At 39.9% G+C, this 16,188-nt stretch overlaps 1 protein-coding gene across 6 annotated transcripts in view; it reads left to right on the top strand.

The window, feature by feature from the left end:
* Positions 1 to 16,188, top strand: part of RELN (reelin) — a 499,001-nt gene that overhangs the window by 442,026 nt on the left and 40,787 nt on the right. For all 6 annotated transcript variants that reach the window (XM_084977353.1, XM_084977355.1, XM_084977351.1 and 3 more), the window contains exons 47-48: positions 13,068 to 13,208; positions 14,465 to 14,642. In XM_084977353.1, coding sequence (XP_084833479.1) covers positions 13,068 to 13,208; positions 14,465 to 14,642 — 319 coding nt within the window. The remainder of the gene's footprint in view (positions 1 to 13,067; positions 13,209 to 14,464; positions 14,643 to 16,188) is intronic.

The raw sequence follows: 16,188 nt of genomic DNA, 5'->3' as shown, positions 1-16,188 counted from the left end.
GATCTGATGTTGCCTTGCGCTGTAGTGTAGGTCACAGATGGGACGTTGATTTGGCATTGCTGTGGCTATACAGACGCTGGCAGCTGCAGCTTTAATTTGACCCCTGGCCTGGGAACTTCCATATGCCATGGGTGCGGCCCTAACAAAAAATGTTTTTTGCAATTTGTTATGCTACCCTCAAAGTTCATGTCATACAATCATCTTAAAGGCAACACTGCTTTGTAACAAGGCCCTTTGGGTAATGCAGAAAGAAACGTGCACGTGTGGAACCCAAGCCAGACCTCCTCATCGTGCTCTGCCATATGCCAGAGATCCTTAGAACAATGTGCCAGGCTCAGAGCACTTTGTCTCCAACTCAAGTTAGCAGATCTTTACTATGTCTGTTCTTACATCCTGTTGCTTTTTAATATGATGCTTCCTTGTTTTAAGTGGAACTTATTGCCTCAATATCTGCAGAATACTGGGACATCAATGTTTATGTTGTCCCCCAGGACAGAATTGAGAATTTAATTTGTAGCTCTTCACTATAAACAAACATGATGCTGACGACCTAAAACCATGTGCTAGGTAGGATTTAGGAATGACTGCGACTGTGTGCCAGTTGTAGGTCTGTCCAATCATTTATCATGTGTCCACAAAGCTAGGATCCCAATATTAGTGGAAAGAGTCAACTGAGGTTGAGTGTCCACAGATTGACAACAAACCATTAACCAAACCAAAAGGGCCAGTAGTCATCAGTAGCCATTGTTCAGTCATTTAGCTATTCATTAAGTAAATATTTTTAAGTATTTAATTATGAGCTAGGACTGTGTGAGGGGCTGAATTTAGTCCTGCCTCAGTGAACTTTTAGTCCAGTGAGAGAGAGAGGTATTAACCAGAAATCACTAGTAATCACAGAAGTAAATGTGAAATTTAACTGCGATAAGTGAAGGAGGAGTTGACGTAGTGCTAAAAGGTAATACATAATAGAGAGATTTACCTTGGTCCAGAGGATCAAGGAACTTTCTTGAGAAAATGATAATTTCAGTGAGATGTGAAGGAAGGATAGGAGTTAACTAGGAATAAGGTAAGAGGAAGAGTGTTCCAGGCGAAGATAGCAGTCTACAGTAGGAGGAAGCAGGTGTATTTGAGATGCTGAAAGAATGGATCAGACACCGAGAAAGTGGGGTGATGTGCAAAATGATGTCAGACCATGAAGAGCACTGTAGGCTGTACTGAAGATTTGAGGATCTGTTATGTGTATGCTGAAAATCCTACTGAAGTGCTCGAGGACTCGGGAGACATCAGATTTACATTCAGAAAAGCAGGTTGGAGCATGGGGGGATGCTCTGGGGGTTTGGGATGGAAATGCTATAAAATTTGGTTATGATGATCATTATACAACTATAAATGTAATTGAGTAATTAAAAATGCTGTAAAAAAAGAGTTTATTCTAACTGGATAACAAATTGGAGAAGATAACATAGGTATAAGGAGGATCTTAAAGAGACTGACTGCTGGCAGCTTGGACTAAGGTGCAGCAGATATAAAAAGAAGTAGAGAAACTCAAGAGAAATGAAGGTAGTAACATTGACTGAGCTTAATGATAAAACAGACATGGGACAATGAGGGAAAGGGCAGTGCTGAGAATGACTCCCTGGTCTCTGGAGTTGCAAAACTGAGTGCATGCTGGTGCTTTCCATCACGAAAGGGACAACAGGACTAAATACAAGATACATCACAGTCTGCTCCAAACAGTGCTCCATTAAAACCTAAATAAGTTAGAGTGGGTAGAATCATAGTCTCTATTCTCTCCATACATGCTAGGGAAGTTCTTCAGGAAAGAAAGGGAAAAAAAAAACCTGGAAAGCATTGTGGTTTGGTGGAGGGTGCCCACTTTTCAGCCCTGTGAGCTTTTAAGCAAGTCATTTCATATTGCTAAGCTTCAGTTTCCTCATCTGAAAAACGAAGATACTTTTAGGACAATGGTTATCATGGCCACCTCACTGCCCCAGCCCAAGAGCTGCCCAAGGGCCTTTACCCCAAACCCAGGGGGACCAGGCACAAAGCGAAACTTCAGCTATCTTTTACAACCAAACTTTCACAGGGTTAACATTTTAACCCAGCTAACAGCAAAATAGCATCTTTAACAGGACCTAGGATGGAGGTACATGCATAATAAAGACTGTCTCTTAAAAAAAAAAAAAAGATTAAAAAAAATATGTATACACACATTTTTATAAGTATTTCTTTAAAATGCAAAGTTCACCAGTTTCGTAAAAATAATCCCAAAGTGATTTCAGTACCAAAAAACCCCCAAACCCAGTATTGGCAGTCTATGCAAGCTCTAAAACCCCAACTCAGGATGCACTTAGGAAAAAGTCATCTCCTCTTTAAAAAATAAACAGCAAAAAAACAAAAACCTTTCTCCTCCTCCCTGTTCAACTTCCATAGCTTATTCCTAGAAACACCCAAAGAGTAACAGTGTAAACAAGACCCAGTTCACTTTCCCCAACTTCTGACTACCAGTGAAGGTTCACACCATGGATGGTTCCTTAGCAATTTTCAGTCAAGAAAAAAACAAAGATACTTTTTACCCTATGAAAAGCTCCTAAGTGTGCACAGAAATGTTTGGGACATTGTAAACATTTACTGAAATGTACGTTTAATGAGCTTACCACATAATCACTTGTTAACCAGAGCCCAAGTTTATTATCAGACTTCAGCTTCAATCGGACCAAGAAGTCTTCCCCACTTAGCCCTGTCTGAGTCAGCATGTGATAATGGTAGGACCACTGCTTTAAGTTTCTGCCCTGGAGGAGGTTACAGTCTGATTAGGGAAAAATAAACGACTTCAAAATAATACATGCTGAATGTAGTTTAGAGCCTGACTGAGGAATGGGCTAGAAATACTGTAGGTACTGAGAGATGAGAGACAGTGTTGAAAGCCAGAGTTAGAGAGGATTTCCTGGAAAAGATGGGTTCTGGCCTCAAAGGGTGGCCAAGACATGGGTGGGTAAGGAGAAGAACATCCTAAATCAGGGGAACAATGAGGATAGGGCATATGAGCCTGGGAGGACCACAGTGGTTGCTGATTAAAGCAAGGCGCTCATAGCTAGAAGCTGTGGAAAGCTGTTTGCTAGTAGACTTGGGTTAACTTATAGTAAGCATTGAAGCAAGGCAGAGGAGTTTAGACTTGTAGAAAGAACGAACTAGGGTGGGTTTGGAGCTGAGAATATTCTTCCAAGAAAACAACAACAACAACAAAAAAAAAACTGGGAAAACAGAGAGACTCCAGTAAGAGAAAGACAAAAGCATTGTGACAATGACTATACAGGAAGTAACAAGGGTATGGGCTATAGCTAACATAAAGGGAATAAGGCAGATGCTACAGGACATTTCAAAGAAAAAAATTGATAAAACTCAGTCACCAACTTTTTCTCCATTGCACACATCAAGAGATCACTCTAACATTTGAAAGAAACCTGAGAAAGTGATGAGTGGAGAGTGAGCTAAAGCTAACTCCTGGAGGGACAGTATAGCAAAATTAATTAAATGATGCTGCATTACATGTAATGGAACTATTCATTTGACAGAGCGATAAAAATCAGAGCACAAGGGAAGATAATGAACTTTGGGGGCATAAACATAGAGGTCACAGGCAATGCTGTAAAACTGCAGCAGCTCTTCATAGGCGAGCATTTAGATAGACAAGAAAAGATCCCTAATTGCATAATGAGTAGAAATAGCTATGAAGTGAACCAGGAGGATGCAATAAGGGAGGTTATTATTATTATTATTATTATTATTATTATTATTATCAGAATAACATGGTATCTAAAAGCCAAGTGAAAATAAACTATCGAGCAGAAAGCGATGGCCGTCAGTGACAAAGGTTCCCCAGAATTATGAAGAAAAAAAGGGTTTCACAGTAAATTTACTAGATTTTTCGATAAGAAGAGAGTCAGTGACCTTCAAAAGAATGATTTTTGGTGAGATACTGGAAATAAACACAGCCTGTCTTGCCTAGAGCCCATGGGCTTATCCACTATATTAATATTACGTCTTTATTGCTTGCCTAAGAGATATAGTCCTAGAAGAAATAGGAAGGAGAATGCCAGGAGTTCTCTAGAGAGGCTGAAAAAAAATAGGAAGATGCCGAAAATCAATTTCATAGCCTCTAATCTGAATCTGCCTCCTCCTCAACTAATCCCAGACCTAAAAATAACAGGTGGCTCAAGTGGAACGGGTTCTTGAAGTGTCACCTGAGAACCAGGGTGAGTCAGTGCAAGGGCAAGTAACCCAAATCCAGCAAGAAAGGCGGGGTTGGGAAAACTGCCACTGGAAGGCTCAGGTGTGACCTGGCTATTTTAAGTCACAATTTGAAGATGATCCATTCCCTTCTACTAGCCCTAAGGACCTGGCTATACCACTGTCTTTAAAGATCAACTACTATGCTTTGGAAGCCAGGTGGTTTTAGCGACAGCACGAAAGCCACTTAATGTGTGCAGGAAGTTTAAAGAAAAGGTGATAAGCCCAAGAAAGGGCAAAGAGATTGTGGAAGGACTGGGTGATGAAATGAGGTTGGAGGAGATGACACTTTTTGCAGGTGAACAAATTTAAGAGAAGAGGGATATTTGTCAGTGAAAATCCCACCTAGTATAACCACAAGGAAAAGAAATACCAAATAACTAAGCGTAGTATTTATTGGATTCATCATGGAGAAATACTCAAGTGAATCACTAGTTCACTTTTAAAGAGAGATTATTTAAACGTTCCCTGGTACTCTTTATTTCTCTATATTTTTACTTCCAGCTTATCAGTATCTTTTGAAAGACTTCTTGCAAGCCTTGGTATTACTGAACATCTTGTTAAAATGTTTCAATCCAGTCAAAGAAGCCTTGGTCTTCTCTTATATTTCTCTCTTCTCATACATCATTTTGATACTTTGAACATTGCTGCTATTGCTTTACCATATTTATGCTGGTGTCTCAGAACTACAAACATAAAACAGTTTTGGCTGGTGTAAACCATGGTACTATTGATTTTTACATACTGAATATATTAATATATATGTGGGCATTAGGTTAAGACAAATTAAATCTATTTCCACTACAACAGAGAGTAAAACTATTTCCAAAAGTTCTGCATTTCCTCTGAGCTTTATCACCTGTCAGCCTTGTTGCCAAAGTTTTATCTGAGAATTTGAGATTTGGCTGTACTTTGTACATATGCCACGTACAGATGCTTAGGATTGTTTTAACAATTAAATATAAGTTACTCTCCATGTAGGATGTATTTTGTAAGTTATAGGAAATTCATCTTATTTGAAATTCATCTTATTTAGGAAATTCATCTTATTTGTATTTAATGCCCTCAGTAGTGCTCAGAGCACTGTAGTTTCTTTTTTTTTTTTTTTTTTTTTGTCTTTTTTTGGGCTGCACCCATGGTATTTGGAGGTTCCCAGGCTAGAGGTCTAATCAGAGCTGTTGTTGCCAGCCTATGCCAGAGCCATAGCAACGAGGGATCCGAGCCACATCTGCGACCTACACCACAGCTCACAGCAACGCTGGATCCTTAACCCATTGAGCGAGGCCAGGGATCAAACCCACAACCTCATGGTTCCTAGTTGGATTCATTTCCTCTGTGCCACGATGGGAACTCCTGTGATTTCTGTTATCATTACAATTATGATTACCAGCAAAGATAACTTTATTTTGCAAAAAAAAAGGGATACCCAGTCTTTTATTTGTAATACTCAAATCAAAATTTTACTGTGAGTTTGAAGGGATCACAGATTATTTTTGACTCACAGTTATCTATTTAAGATCCAAACATAGAAAATTATAGAGAATAGTATAAAACATAATCATCACAGTTTTAACAATGATTTATGACCAACCATGTTTCATCAATAGCACTGCTCACTCCTGCCCCCCGTGTTATTTCGAAGCAAATCTTAGGCATCATATCATTTCAACTGTAAATACTTTAGTTTGTATATCTAAAATAATTTTTTAAAATAACTGTCAAATCATTATCATACCAAAAAATTAATGATTGTTTCTTGTACTTACTAAGTATTCAGTGTTCAGATGTCCCTGTTTGTCTAAGATGTATTATAGTTTTTTTCAAATTAGGATATAAATCAACATAGTTGGTTGACATGTCTCTTTTTTTTATTTTATTTTTTCCCACTGTACAGCATGGGGATCAAGTTACTCTTACATGTATACATTTTTTCCCCACCCTTTGTTCTGTTGCAATATGAGTATCTAGACATAGTTCTCTATGCTACTCAGCAGGATCTCCTTTTAAATCTATTCTAAGTTGTATCTGTAACCTCAAGCTTCCAATCCCTCCCACTCCCTCCCTCTCCTGTCGGGCAGCCACAAGTCTATTCTCCAAGTCCATGATTTTCTTTTCTGTGGCGATGTTCATTTGTGCTGGATATTAGATTCCAGTTATAAGTGATATCATATGGTATTTGTCTTTCTGACTCATTTCACTCAGTATGAGAGTCTCTAGTTCCATCCATGTTGCTGCAAATGGCATTATGGGTTGACATGTCTCTTAATTCTCCAACCTCAAGTAGATAAGAGCTAAAGTCAAGCTTTTAAGATGAGAGCTAAGAAGTTATTTGCTTTCATCACAGACACACAGTCAGTGGCTGAACCAGAATTGCACCAAAGTTCTCCATTTGTTTCTCTATCAAGGAAGAAAAAAAGGCCATGTGTGGTGGCTCATTTAAATTCTCCTATTACTAACTGTCATGTGCTTTCCACCCTACTTCCCCAGAGGTATCTTGAAGGATCTGGGTCACCTTATAGGGGTACTTTAGCTTTATCACATTTGCCTGAGATCGTAACCTGTAGTCTAAACATTTTCTCTTCTCCTGACAATATTCAGACCTCAGTGAATTAAAACAAGAAATTTAAGAGAAAAGCAAGTGACAGTATACATTCTTTCATGCACAGATTAGTGCTCCCTAAAAATGCCAAAACATTGCACTGATTTAGTGTCCTGTAAATGCCCAATGTTTCATTACAATCACCCAGAGCATTTTCTCCCAAAAGACCTGGGATGCACAAATTAAGTGACCCCTGCCAGCTGCCAAATCTGTGGTCTTCCAGCCTTTACCGGACATCCAGGACAGCCAGGGTTCTCAGTAACACACCAACTCCAGCAACAATGTGCCAAGTCAGGAGTTAGTGGGTTTCAGATTCAGTTCTAGACTTAAAAAGCTCTAGAACCCTCCCTCCTTGACTGGCAGTCCTCCCACCTGTGAAATGAGACCTTTGTACAAAACAGTTTCTAAGAGTCACCTGCTCGTTTCCACAACAAAGTGTGACTTCCTTCTTTTGTTCATAGCTCAGTGTCATCTTTATCAAGTTATCCTCTAGAACAGGGTCTTTGGATTCCCCTGTTGGATGGCCCATCCCTTTAGAGCCCTTCACAGGTGATTCATTCACACTCCTGGTACCAAAGTTCATGCCTCCTTTCTAGCCTATTTTTGTCTATAGATCATAGGCTATGACCTTCTGCTCAGTTGAGCTCTCTATGCTTCTTCTCAAGTATATGCCTACGAATGGAACTTCTGGGTCCTATGATAACTCTGTGTTCAATGTTTTGAGAAACTGGCCACCTGTTTTCCCACAGCAGCTACACCATTTTACATTCCGACAAAGAGCTTATGAGGGTTCCCATTTCTCCACATCCTTGCCAACACTTGTTATTGCTGGGTTTTTTTCATCATAGTCATCTGGGTGGGTATGAAGTTTTATCTCATTGTGGTTTTGATTTGCATTTCTCTAATGACTTATGATCATGTGTTTCCCATGTGTTTTTGGCCATTTATATAAATTCTTTAGAATATTCTCCACTTTTGTCCAACACAGAGACGTAGAGTCACGGAGGAAATTTTATGCCCAATATAAAGGCAGGGTCTTGGGTAGCAAGGCAAATGTGGGACACATTTTGAAATGAGACAGGCACTGCCAAGCTTCTAACTCAAACACAGAGGGCCAGGGACTTCACCTCTGACATGGAATTGCAGAAGTCAAGATAGACTTGTGTATACCTTCAGCGGCAGGAGACACAGCTGCCCACAGCTAAACATCTTTTCAAATTTAGGGATAATGATAGGAATAGGATTATTTTGTACAAGTTGAGATAGGGTTTTGAAGTTGAGAATACAGAGTAATAATGAACCAATATATCCTTGCCTTATCTCAGTTTTGCACATGAATTAGTGTGATTTATGGCCTTGGGCTTCAATGCCTTCATTGGCGGAGTCAGAGGGTTGGCTCTTTTTTCTAGTTTTTAATATTTTATGTACCTCTTTGAGAGTAAAAGAAACATCAGGAAGACTGAGAAGGCTTTTTGAAAAGTAATGTATTGTTTCCATCAAAGGACTTTTTCTCTGGATGATGCTGCTGAAAATGAGGACTTCCTATGTAGACAGAGCCATTCTGAAGAAAAGAGTAGATAGGAAAGACTCTGCAGTTTGTATCACAATTTATTAAAAGATGTGTAGACAGTGTGAGGAAAGTTCCTGGGGAGAGCAGTCATGAAAACTGTACTATTGACAACAACACTTTTTAACTACTTTGCAAAGGATGTTTAATTATCAAGCAACATTTATGAGCACTTACACTATACTGTAGACAGAGAGGAAATGATATAAATTCAGAAAGGATGCAAGGAGAGACATTTCAAGGATATAGAAAAAGGAGAAATCTGCTCTGCCGCCACTTTCCCCACAATGCCAAGAAGCAGCAGCTGGTGAAAGCCATCATTATATGGAAGCTTCAGGATAAATGATGACACCTGCCAAGGGACTTCACCAAGACACTTGCAGGTCTTGGTAAACATGAACTAATTAATTTTCACAACACCCTTGTGAGGTGGGAAGTAGCATTTCCCTCGTTTTGCAGGCGGGGAAATGTCAGCACATAAACATAACCGATTTGGCCCCTTTCTACAGTGAACCTGTGACAAGGATGGGAATAAGATGTCCTGGAGCTTCAACTTCCAGACTTTCATTTTTTTAACTGGTATTCCGATTTATCCCCTTAGTGAAAGTGTCCCCTTTTCTTATAAGATATATTGGACAGTCTATGCATCTCCTGTTTCATGGGGTAGGTATGATTATCCCCAGGAATAGAAAATTATTCCATTTAAGATGGGTTCCTTAAAAGCATCGAATTTAATGCCTTTATCATATATATATATAAAGTTACTCACTATGGACATAGAATTTACTAGAACCAGAGTGCAGATCACAGTCTTTAGTTATCTTTGCTCTCATTGCCAACTCCAGTTCTCGTACATTGTGTATGTGGTCGCCCACTGTTTGCTTTTCTCTGGAATGCCACAGAGTTGTCCACACTGAAAATGTCATGGTCTGAAGTCCCCATAAAAGCCATCAACTCCAACCATGCATCTGGCTCTGAAATCCTGTATATAATCTTTCTGATAAGTGGCTGCCTAGACTGTGATTCAGCCCAGCCAGTGTTCAGAAAGCCCCACCTGCTAGGCAGCCCAGGCCACCTCCCCACTGCTAGGAAACCCCACCTCCCCTTTTAACAGCCATCAATTCACTTTCCACTCCACCCCTGACCCCCAGTCCCTGCCTACCCACCCTCAACATGTTTCCTATTCGATTCTTCCTGCCACCTTCATTGCTGCCTATCTCACATTCTCTCAGTGAGTATTTCTGAAGCCCTATCTAGAGATGTCACCAGTGATAAAATGATAAGGAGGCTAATCCAACAGAGAAAACTATGCAAAAGTATGCACTTCTAATAAAGGTGATAAAGGCTTTAATAAAAGATTATGGAGCCTGTATAAGATATCAGAGGAACAAGGAAATTTTATTACGCGCCTACTATCTACAAGCACTGAAGGCACAAACCAGTATTCCCCAAAGGAATACAGAGATATTCCCTGCCCTTCAGAAACTTATAGTCTTTGGAAACTTCTCATAAAATTTGGTGTGATACTCATTACTCTATGAATTACTTAGAAGTATATAGTTTATTCTCTTTATCCAATCTAAGGGCACGATTTAATTTCTACTCATCTCATTTTACAGAAACGTCATGCTAATTTCTACTTTCATTCCATACTGGTCAGAAATAAAGCTCAATAAGTTATAAATTTTGTTATGTCTTACTGATCCTTACTGTGGGGACAAATTCAATCAATTTTTGTCTTTAGGTTTTAGAAGGAATAGTCTTTGGTGGTTTGGTTCAATATTAAATATAGATTTATTGATTCACCTTTGAAAATTAAATAATTTTAATCCTCTCTGGCTTCTTTTGAATGGTGGAAGTGTTTAAAATCTTTGACATTCTATTTCTGTGTATTATTCTTTTTTTTTTTTTTTGGCTTCTTAGGGCCATACCCCACAGCATATGGAGGTACCCAGGCTAGGTAGGGGTCAAATCAGAGCTACAGCTGCCAACCTACACCACAGCCACAGCAAAGCCAGATCCGAGTCATGTCTGTGACCTACACCAAAGCTCACAGCAATGCCAGATCCTTAACCCATTGAGCAAGGCCAGGGATCGAACATGCAACCTCATGGTTCCTAGTCGTATTTGTTTCTGCTGTGCCACAATGGGAACTCCGAACATGCAACCTCATGGTTCCTAGTCGAATTTGTTTCTGCTGTGCCACAATGGGAACTCCCATCTGTGTATTACTCTTACATTCAGTAATAATGAGAAAATTATTTTACAACTGTATTTTAATCCTTTATATAAGTATATATTTGTCTTCTAAAAAAAAAAAAAATAGAGGCATTCCTGCTGTTGTGCAACAGTATCCACAGCATAAATGGACTACTGGGACACAGGTTCAATCCACCACCCAGCACAGTGGCTTAAGGATTTGGTGTTGCCGCAGCTTTGGTGTAGGTCACAACCTCGGCTCAGGTCTGATTCCTGACCTGGGGACTTCATATGCCATGGAGTGGCCAAAAAAGAAATCTTAAAGTCTAAAAGAATGTCTGCAAGTGTTGACTTGTTATTAAAATCCAAGCAATGATGTGCTATGGAAATATGATATTCCACTATGTTATTTATAAAGACATTGCTTCACGTAAACTGGTATAGCTATTAATAAATGTAGTCATTAAAAATTAACTGATGAGGGAGTTCCCATCGTGGCTCAGCAGGGTAAGAACCCGACATAGTGTCCACAAGCATACAGGTTCCATCCCTGGCCTCACTCAGTGGGTTAAGGGTCCCGCATTGTCGCAAGCCAAGGGAAAGATCTCAGATGTGGCTCAAATCTGGTGTCGCTGTGGCCGTGGTGTAGGCCCAGCTGCAGCTCCAATTCTCCCCACAAGCCCAGGAATTTACACATGCCACAGGTGTGGCTATAAAAAAAAAATAATTTTTAAAAATTAGCTGATCAGCAGAACCACTGAATTGCACAACCCCAGGGGGCATCTTGCTTCCCATGATAATACCAACTCCTCACACCTTAAAGCACTTGCTAAGCTCTAGGTGCTGTACCCCGAGTGTATCATGTTGAACAAAAAAGGATTAACCTGGCTTCCTTATAACTTACTCTTCTGAAGAGGAGACAGTCATTTAAGAAATACATATGCAAATAAGTCTATCACTACAATTGTGTTCAATACTCTGAAAGGAAAAGAACAGTTTGCTGTGGAAGGAATGTAATTTGTAAAGGAATACGAAAGAATCTCTCTCTGTAAGGACCTGACGTTTCCTCTGAGACCCGAAGGACATCACAGGGGTTAATCAGGCAGAGAGAAAGGAAAAAACGTGCAGGCAGAAGGCAGGGACGATTTGGGGAGTTTGGGGAGCTTAAAGGGGTGCAGGCTGCAGAATCGAGCAGCCTGGCTGAGGGACGAGAAGAGAGGTCTCAGTGCAGGTAGAGCCTCATGGGCCAAGGAGGAGCATGGGGTGAAGTTAAATGCAACAGAAAGTGACAGGAGGGTATTAGGTAGACGTTTCTCCGCTGAGAGGAACAGATGGGAGCTGGCGAGCAAGACGGGTTATGGAGAAAAGAGTGCGGCGATGCTCGGTAAACAAATATCGAACTGAACTGTTTATTTTCAGAAGGAAAATCTGACTTCTGCTCTGTTTCTTTTCTATTTTCTAAAGCAAGTGTAAATGTGTTCAATTAGAAAATTTGAAATCCTTGCTGTTGTTTGCTCTTTTGCCCTACCTAAAACAGATATCTCTTAGTCAAATGATGAACATATCTCTTAATGACAGAAGTATATAAATCCACGGAACAAAAGTTGCTTTCCCTAATGACTTCGTCCATGGTCTTTGAATGTCCAGGCTCACTGAAGCCTCAGGCATTGTTTGGATTTTACTGCCATCTAGTGTCTCTGCAAACATAAGTTTATTTGTGTTTCTGAACCAGACACTCCCCCAGGCTATGCAAATAAGCAAATATATTTCTGCTTCTGGAATGGGAGAATCTCTGGGTTTTATTTATATTGCATTTAAATCAATATAAAATAAACCCAGTCTTACCTATTACCCTCTCTTTTTCCCCTGTCCATTTATCTAGGGTTTCACTGATCCTTCTAATTTATACCCCACAGTCCTCCTGAGACTTTATTGTGAGAATCCCTGGTGAATGCTATGTGAGACCCATTGCCGAGAAGGGTTTGGCTTTAGGAGGTGAAATCCTCTCCCCAAGTCAAACGCAGCATGGTTTCGGCGACTCCAAGGACAGGCCTCTTTTCCTAATTTGCAAACCTAAGTTAGCAGCAGCCCTGGTGTCCCCCCACATTGTGTTTCCAAACAAAATTCAGGGCTCACTGTTCCCCTGAGGCGACTAGTTTAGAATTAGTTTTAGTTTCTGTTTTAGTCTGTTTTTACAAAGCCCAGAAAGCGCTTTGTCCCAAAATATATCCTCAAGCTATTGCAGTACAGTTTGGTTTGGTTTGGTTCATCAAAGCTTACAAAGAATATTCCAATAATGAACGCTTTTTCACAACACAGGCGAGCATGTGTGAGCATTTGTGTTACACTCCTCCACGCCCCTGTTCAGACATGGCAGAACACATCCTCCATTATAATTCTTTTTCTTCAAAGGTCCCAAGCTACTCGTTTCCGTTGGCATCAACCAGCTCCTTTTGACAAGCAGCAGACGTGGGCAATAGATAATGTCTATATCGGGGACGGCTGCATAGATATGTGCAGTGGCCATGGACGGTGCATCCAGGGAAACTGTGTGTAAGTAGATTTTCTTTTTTCCCTTCCTTCTGCAGGAAGTTCCTGATTCACATTCCAGCCAGGAGATTTTTCTGAAGCTGGTTTCTGAATCACTCCCCAGCTGCCTTAAGTTATATATTTTCCCTGCAATCTGACATGGAGCTGACTCTGGAGTATAAGGCTATTGTATCGTCATTCTTGCTTAGAGATCAGGAACTGAACAATAGCTATCTTGTAAGGAGAAGGCTGAGTTATAATTGACTGTCTTTTATTTCCTTCTGTGTTTCCGTGATAGACCTGAGCCTTGAAAAAGACATTAAAAGAGGTTCAGTAATTCAGTGTGTTCTGACTGAAAAGAATACATCATATGTATTGTTCTCACTTAGGTCTGAATATATGTAAAATGATATGTGTTACTGGTGGTTTGATGGGTATTCCTCTGTTATTTGCATAAGAAAGCATGTAAATGCTTGACCAATTCACCAAGTGTATTTGATGAAGAGACAAAGGAGAAGTCTCTCTTGGAGAGAGAGCCTTTGCATCTTCAGAAGGATAGAAATAAAGTGTGTGTGTGTCTTTGTACCCCAGGCCTCTGTGTTTTATTTTCAAAGATTAGATGTTTGATAGGCAGCATGAACGAAGATCCTGAAAGAGAATTCGTAGTCTCTTCTCCACTAATCTCTGCACACCTGGGAAGTCTTTCCTTTGATTAATGATTCTAGCCTATATCCAGCATGACCTCAGAGACCCTGGGACCCCCCAGTCCTGTATCCATATTTCCTCCCACAATGCACAGGGGATTCGGTCCTGTGGTCAAAGATGGCAGATGCCATCCACAGTGCCCTCTGTTGTTTGGAACATGGCCTCTTGGGTTTCATGTTGGCCTAAACCTCTGTTAAAAAGACCAATTTCATAAATTATCAGGACCAACCCATTTAGTTTGGCAGCTGCAATTGTTTACAAGCCATCCAGAGCTGTGTCATGTAGGGACATGGCTCTAGTAAATTCTTTGAAGTTGCTTCTTTCTCTCCAGCCGCTTCTCTCTCACTTCTCTCCAAATCGCTACTTTAGGAAATCCTAGAGGCAGTTAATTCACAGCTTATTTCTAACCTAAAGCACTGTAAAGAATAGCAGGTGAATTCCAGCAAGCTCTGTGAAGATAAGTAACCTTTCCTCATCTCAGACTAGAAAAAAAGAGTTGGTTTCACTAATTTGAGAGCACTCTTGCGGGGGCTGTGTTTGATGCTGACTTTTCCTTTCCCCTTTGCCACTCACAGCTGTGACGAGCAGTGGGGTGGCCTGTACTGTGATGAGCCCGAGACCTCCCTTCCAACCCAACTCAAAGACAACTTCAATCGAGCCCCCTCCAACCAGAACTGGCTGACTGTGAATGGAGGGAAGTTAAGTACCGTGTGTGGAGCTGTGGCTTCGGGAATGGCTCTCCATTTCAGCGGGGTTAGTGCTGGGCTGCCCTGTGTTCATGTCTGCATCCTCTGAGTTCTCCCCCAACAAACTGAATCTCTTTCGAAGTTCAATTGGCAAAGCAAATTTCAGAGTCAGACACGCTAAATGCATACCCTAATGTGAACTTTAAACTTTATTCATATCAAACAATGCCAGTAATTTTCAAAATTTTCCTATTACAAATTAGTTGGGGTAATTTAATTATGAAGGCTAGTGTCAACACCAGGCACATTTAAGTACACGTTTTAAAAGGTCTTAAATGAATTCCCATCCTGGGATAGAGTGCTTGCACAGTGCGTGAGGGTCTTCCATCTGGATGCTGCTTGAATTGAAAATTCCTGAGCTTGCAACAGATTTGGGAGTTAAGGAGCCAAAAATCTGCAAAATGAGCTTCAGTGTTTCCTGAATTTATTAACAACAATTAATCCTTTCTCTAAATTATCCAAGAAACAATAATTGTCAGTAATTTCTAGACATTTGTATTTATAGCAGATGATTTTGTGAATGTTAGAAAACTGCTTTGAGGAATTTTTTAGTTATTCTACTTTGCTGCCAAAGATGGCTTGTTTAAAAGCAGAGTTTTCTCCAATGCTATAATTGAATGCCCTTCATCAGCAATTTATTTTTTTAAACAACAGATTCACTGTCAGTTCTTTATTTCCCTACCATGCCCTACCTTAGAGTTTGCATTTGTGTCAATGAAGTGTACTGGTATTTTAGCCCAAGAATAACACGAGAACACATGGGATGTGGGATTTTTATAATTATCAACAGTGACTAAGAATGCAGTGTTCGCAGTACTCCTCCTAGCTTAGATGGAACTCTAAGAGGTTTTCCTCATAGGTTCAACTAAGAAAGGACTACCTGTGTTAATGAATTGATATAGAAAATATTAAAATCAACTATAAAAGTTTACATTAAAAGTTTGTTATAGGGAATTCCCCGGTGGCTCTGTGGGTTAAGGATCTGGTATGGTCACTGCAGCAACTCGGGTCATTGTTGTGACTTGGGTTCGATCCCTGGCCCAGGAACTTCCACATGCCACAGGACATGGCCAAAAAAAAAAAAAAAAAAAGTAATAGTGAAGCTTATTACAATTAAATTGTATTAAACTTTTGGACATTGTTTTAAAATTCATATTAAAATAGTCATTTCAATGTGCTATTTTATTAATAGCCGATGCTATTTTTTAAAAAATCAGCAGATACTTGTAAATAACTGGAAATATTTTAATAAAAATAGAACAGTTGCTTTAATTCCGGCCCTCATATTGCTTAGAAGAAAATCGAAGAGAGTCTCCTTAGAATCCATTGCCCTTTGTAAGTAAGTTTTAATACCGAAATTGTAAAGTTCAGCATATATTTGCTGAGTGTCTGCTGTGTGCTAGAGGCCATGCTAGGAGCTAGTATAATAGGAGAGAAAAATCATTATTGCAGCATGATGTGACTTGTATTACAAAAGAAGGATAGAAGCCAGAGATTACCTAAAACCTATAATGACGATTTCTTATCACTGTGTTGTCACATTCTACTTCTTT

This window comes from Sus scrofa, chromosome 9, assembly GCF_054392235.1.
Source record: "Sus scrofa isolate SSC_HxYL_T2T_F1_AM1 chromosome 9, Sscrofa_HxYL_maternal_Yorkshire_Landrace_v2.0, whole genome shotgun sequence".
Taxonomy (NCBI): Eukaryota; Metazoa; Chordata; class Mammalia; order Artiodactyla; family Suidae; genus Sus; species Sus scrofa.
Note: the sequence above shows the minus strand (reverse complement) of the source record. Positions and strands in the feature narration are given on the sequence as shown.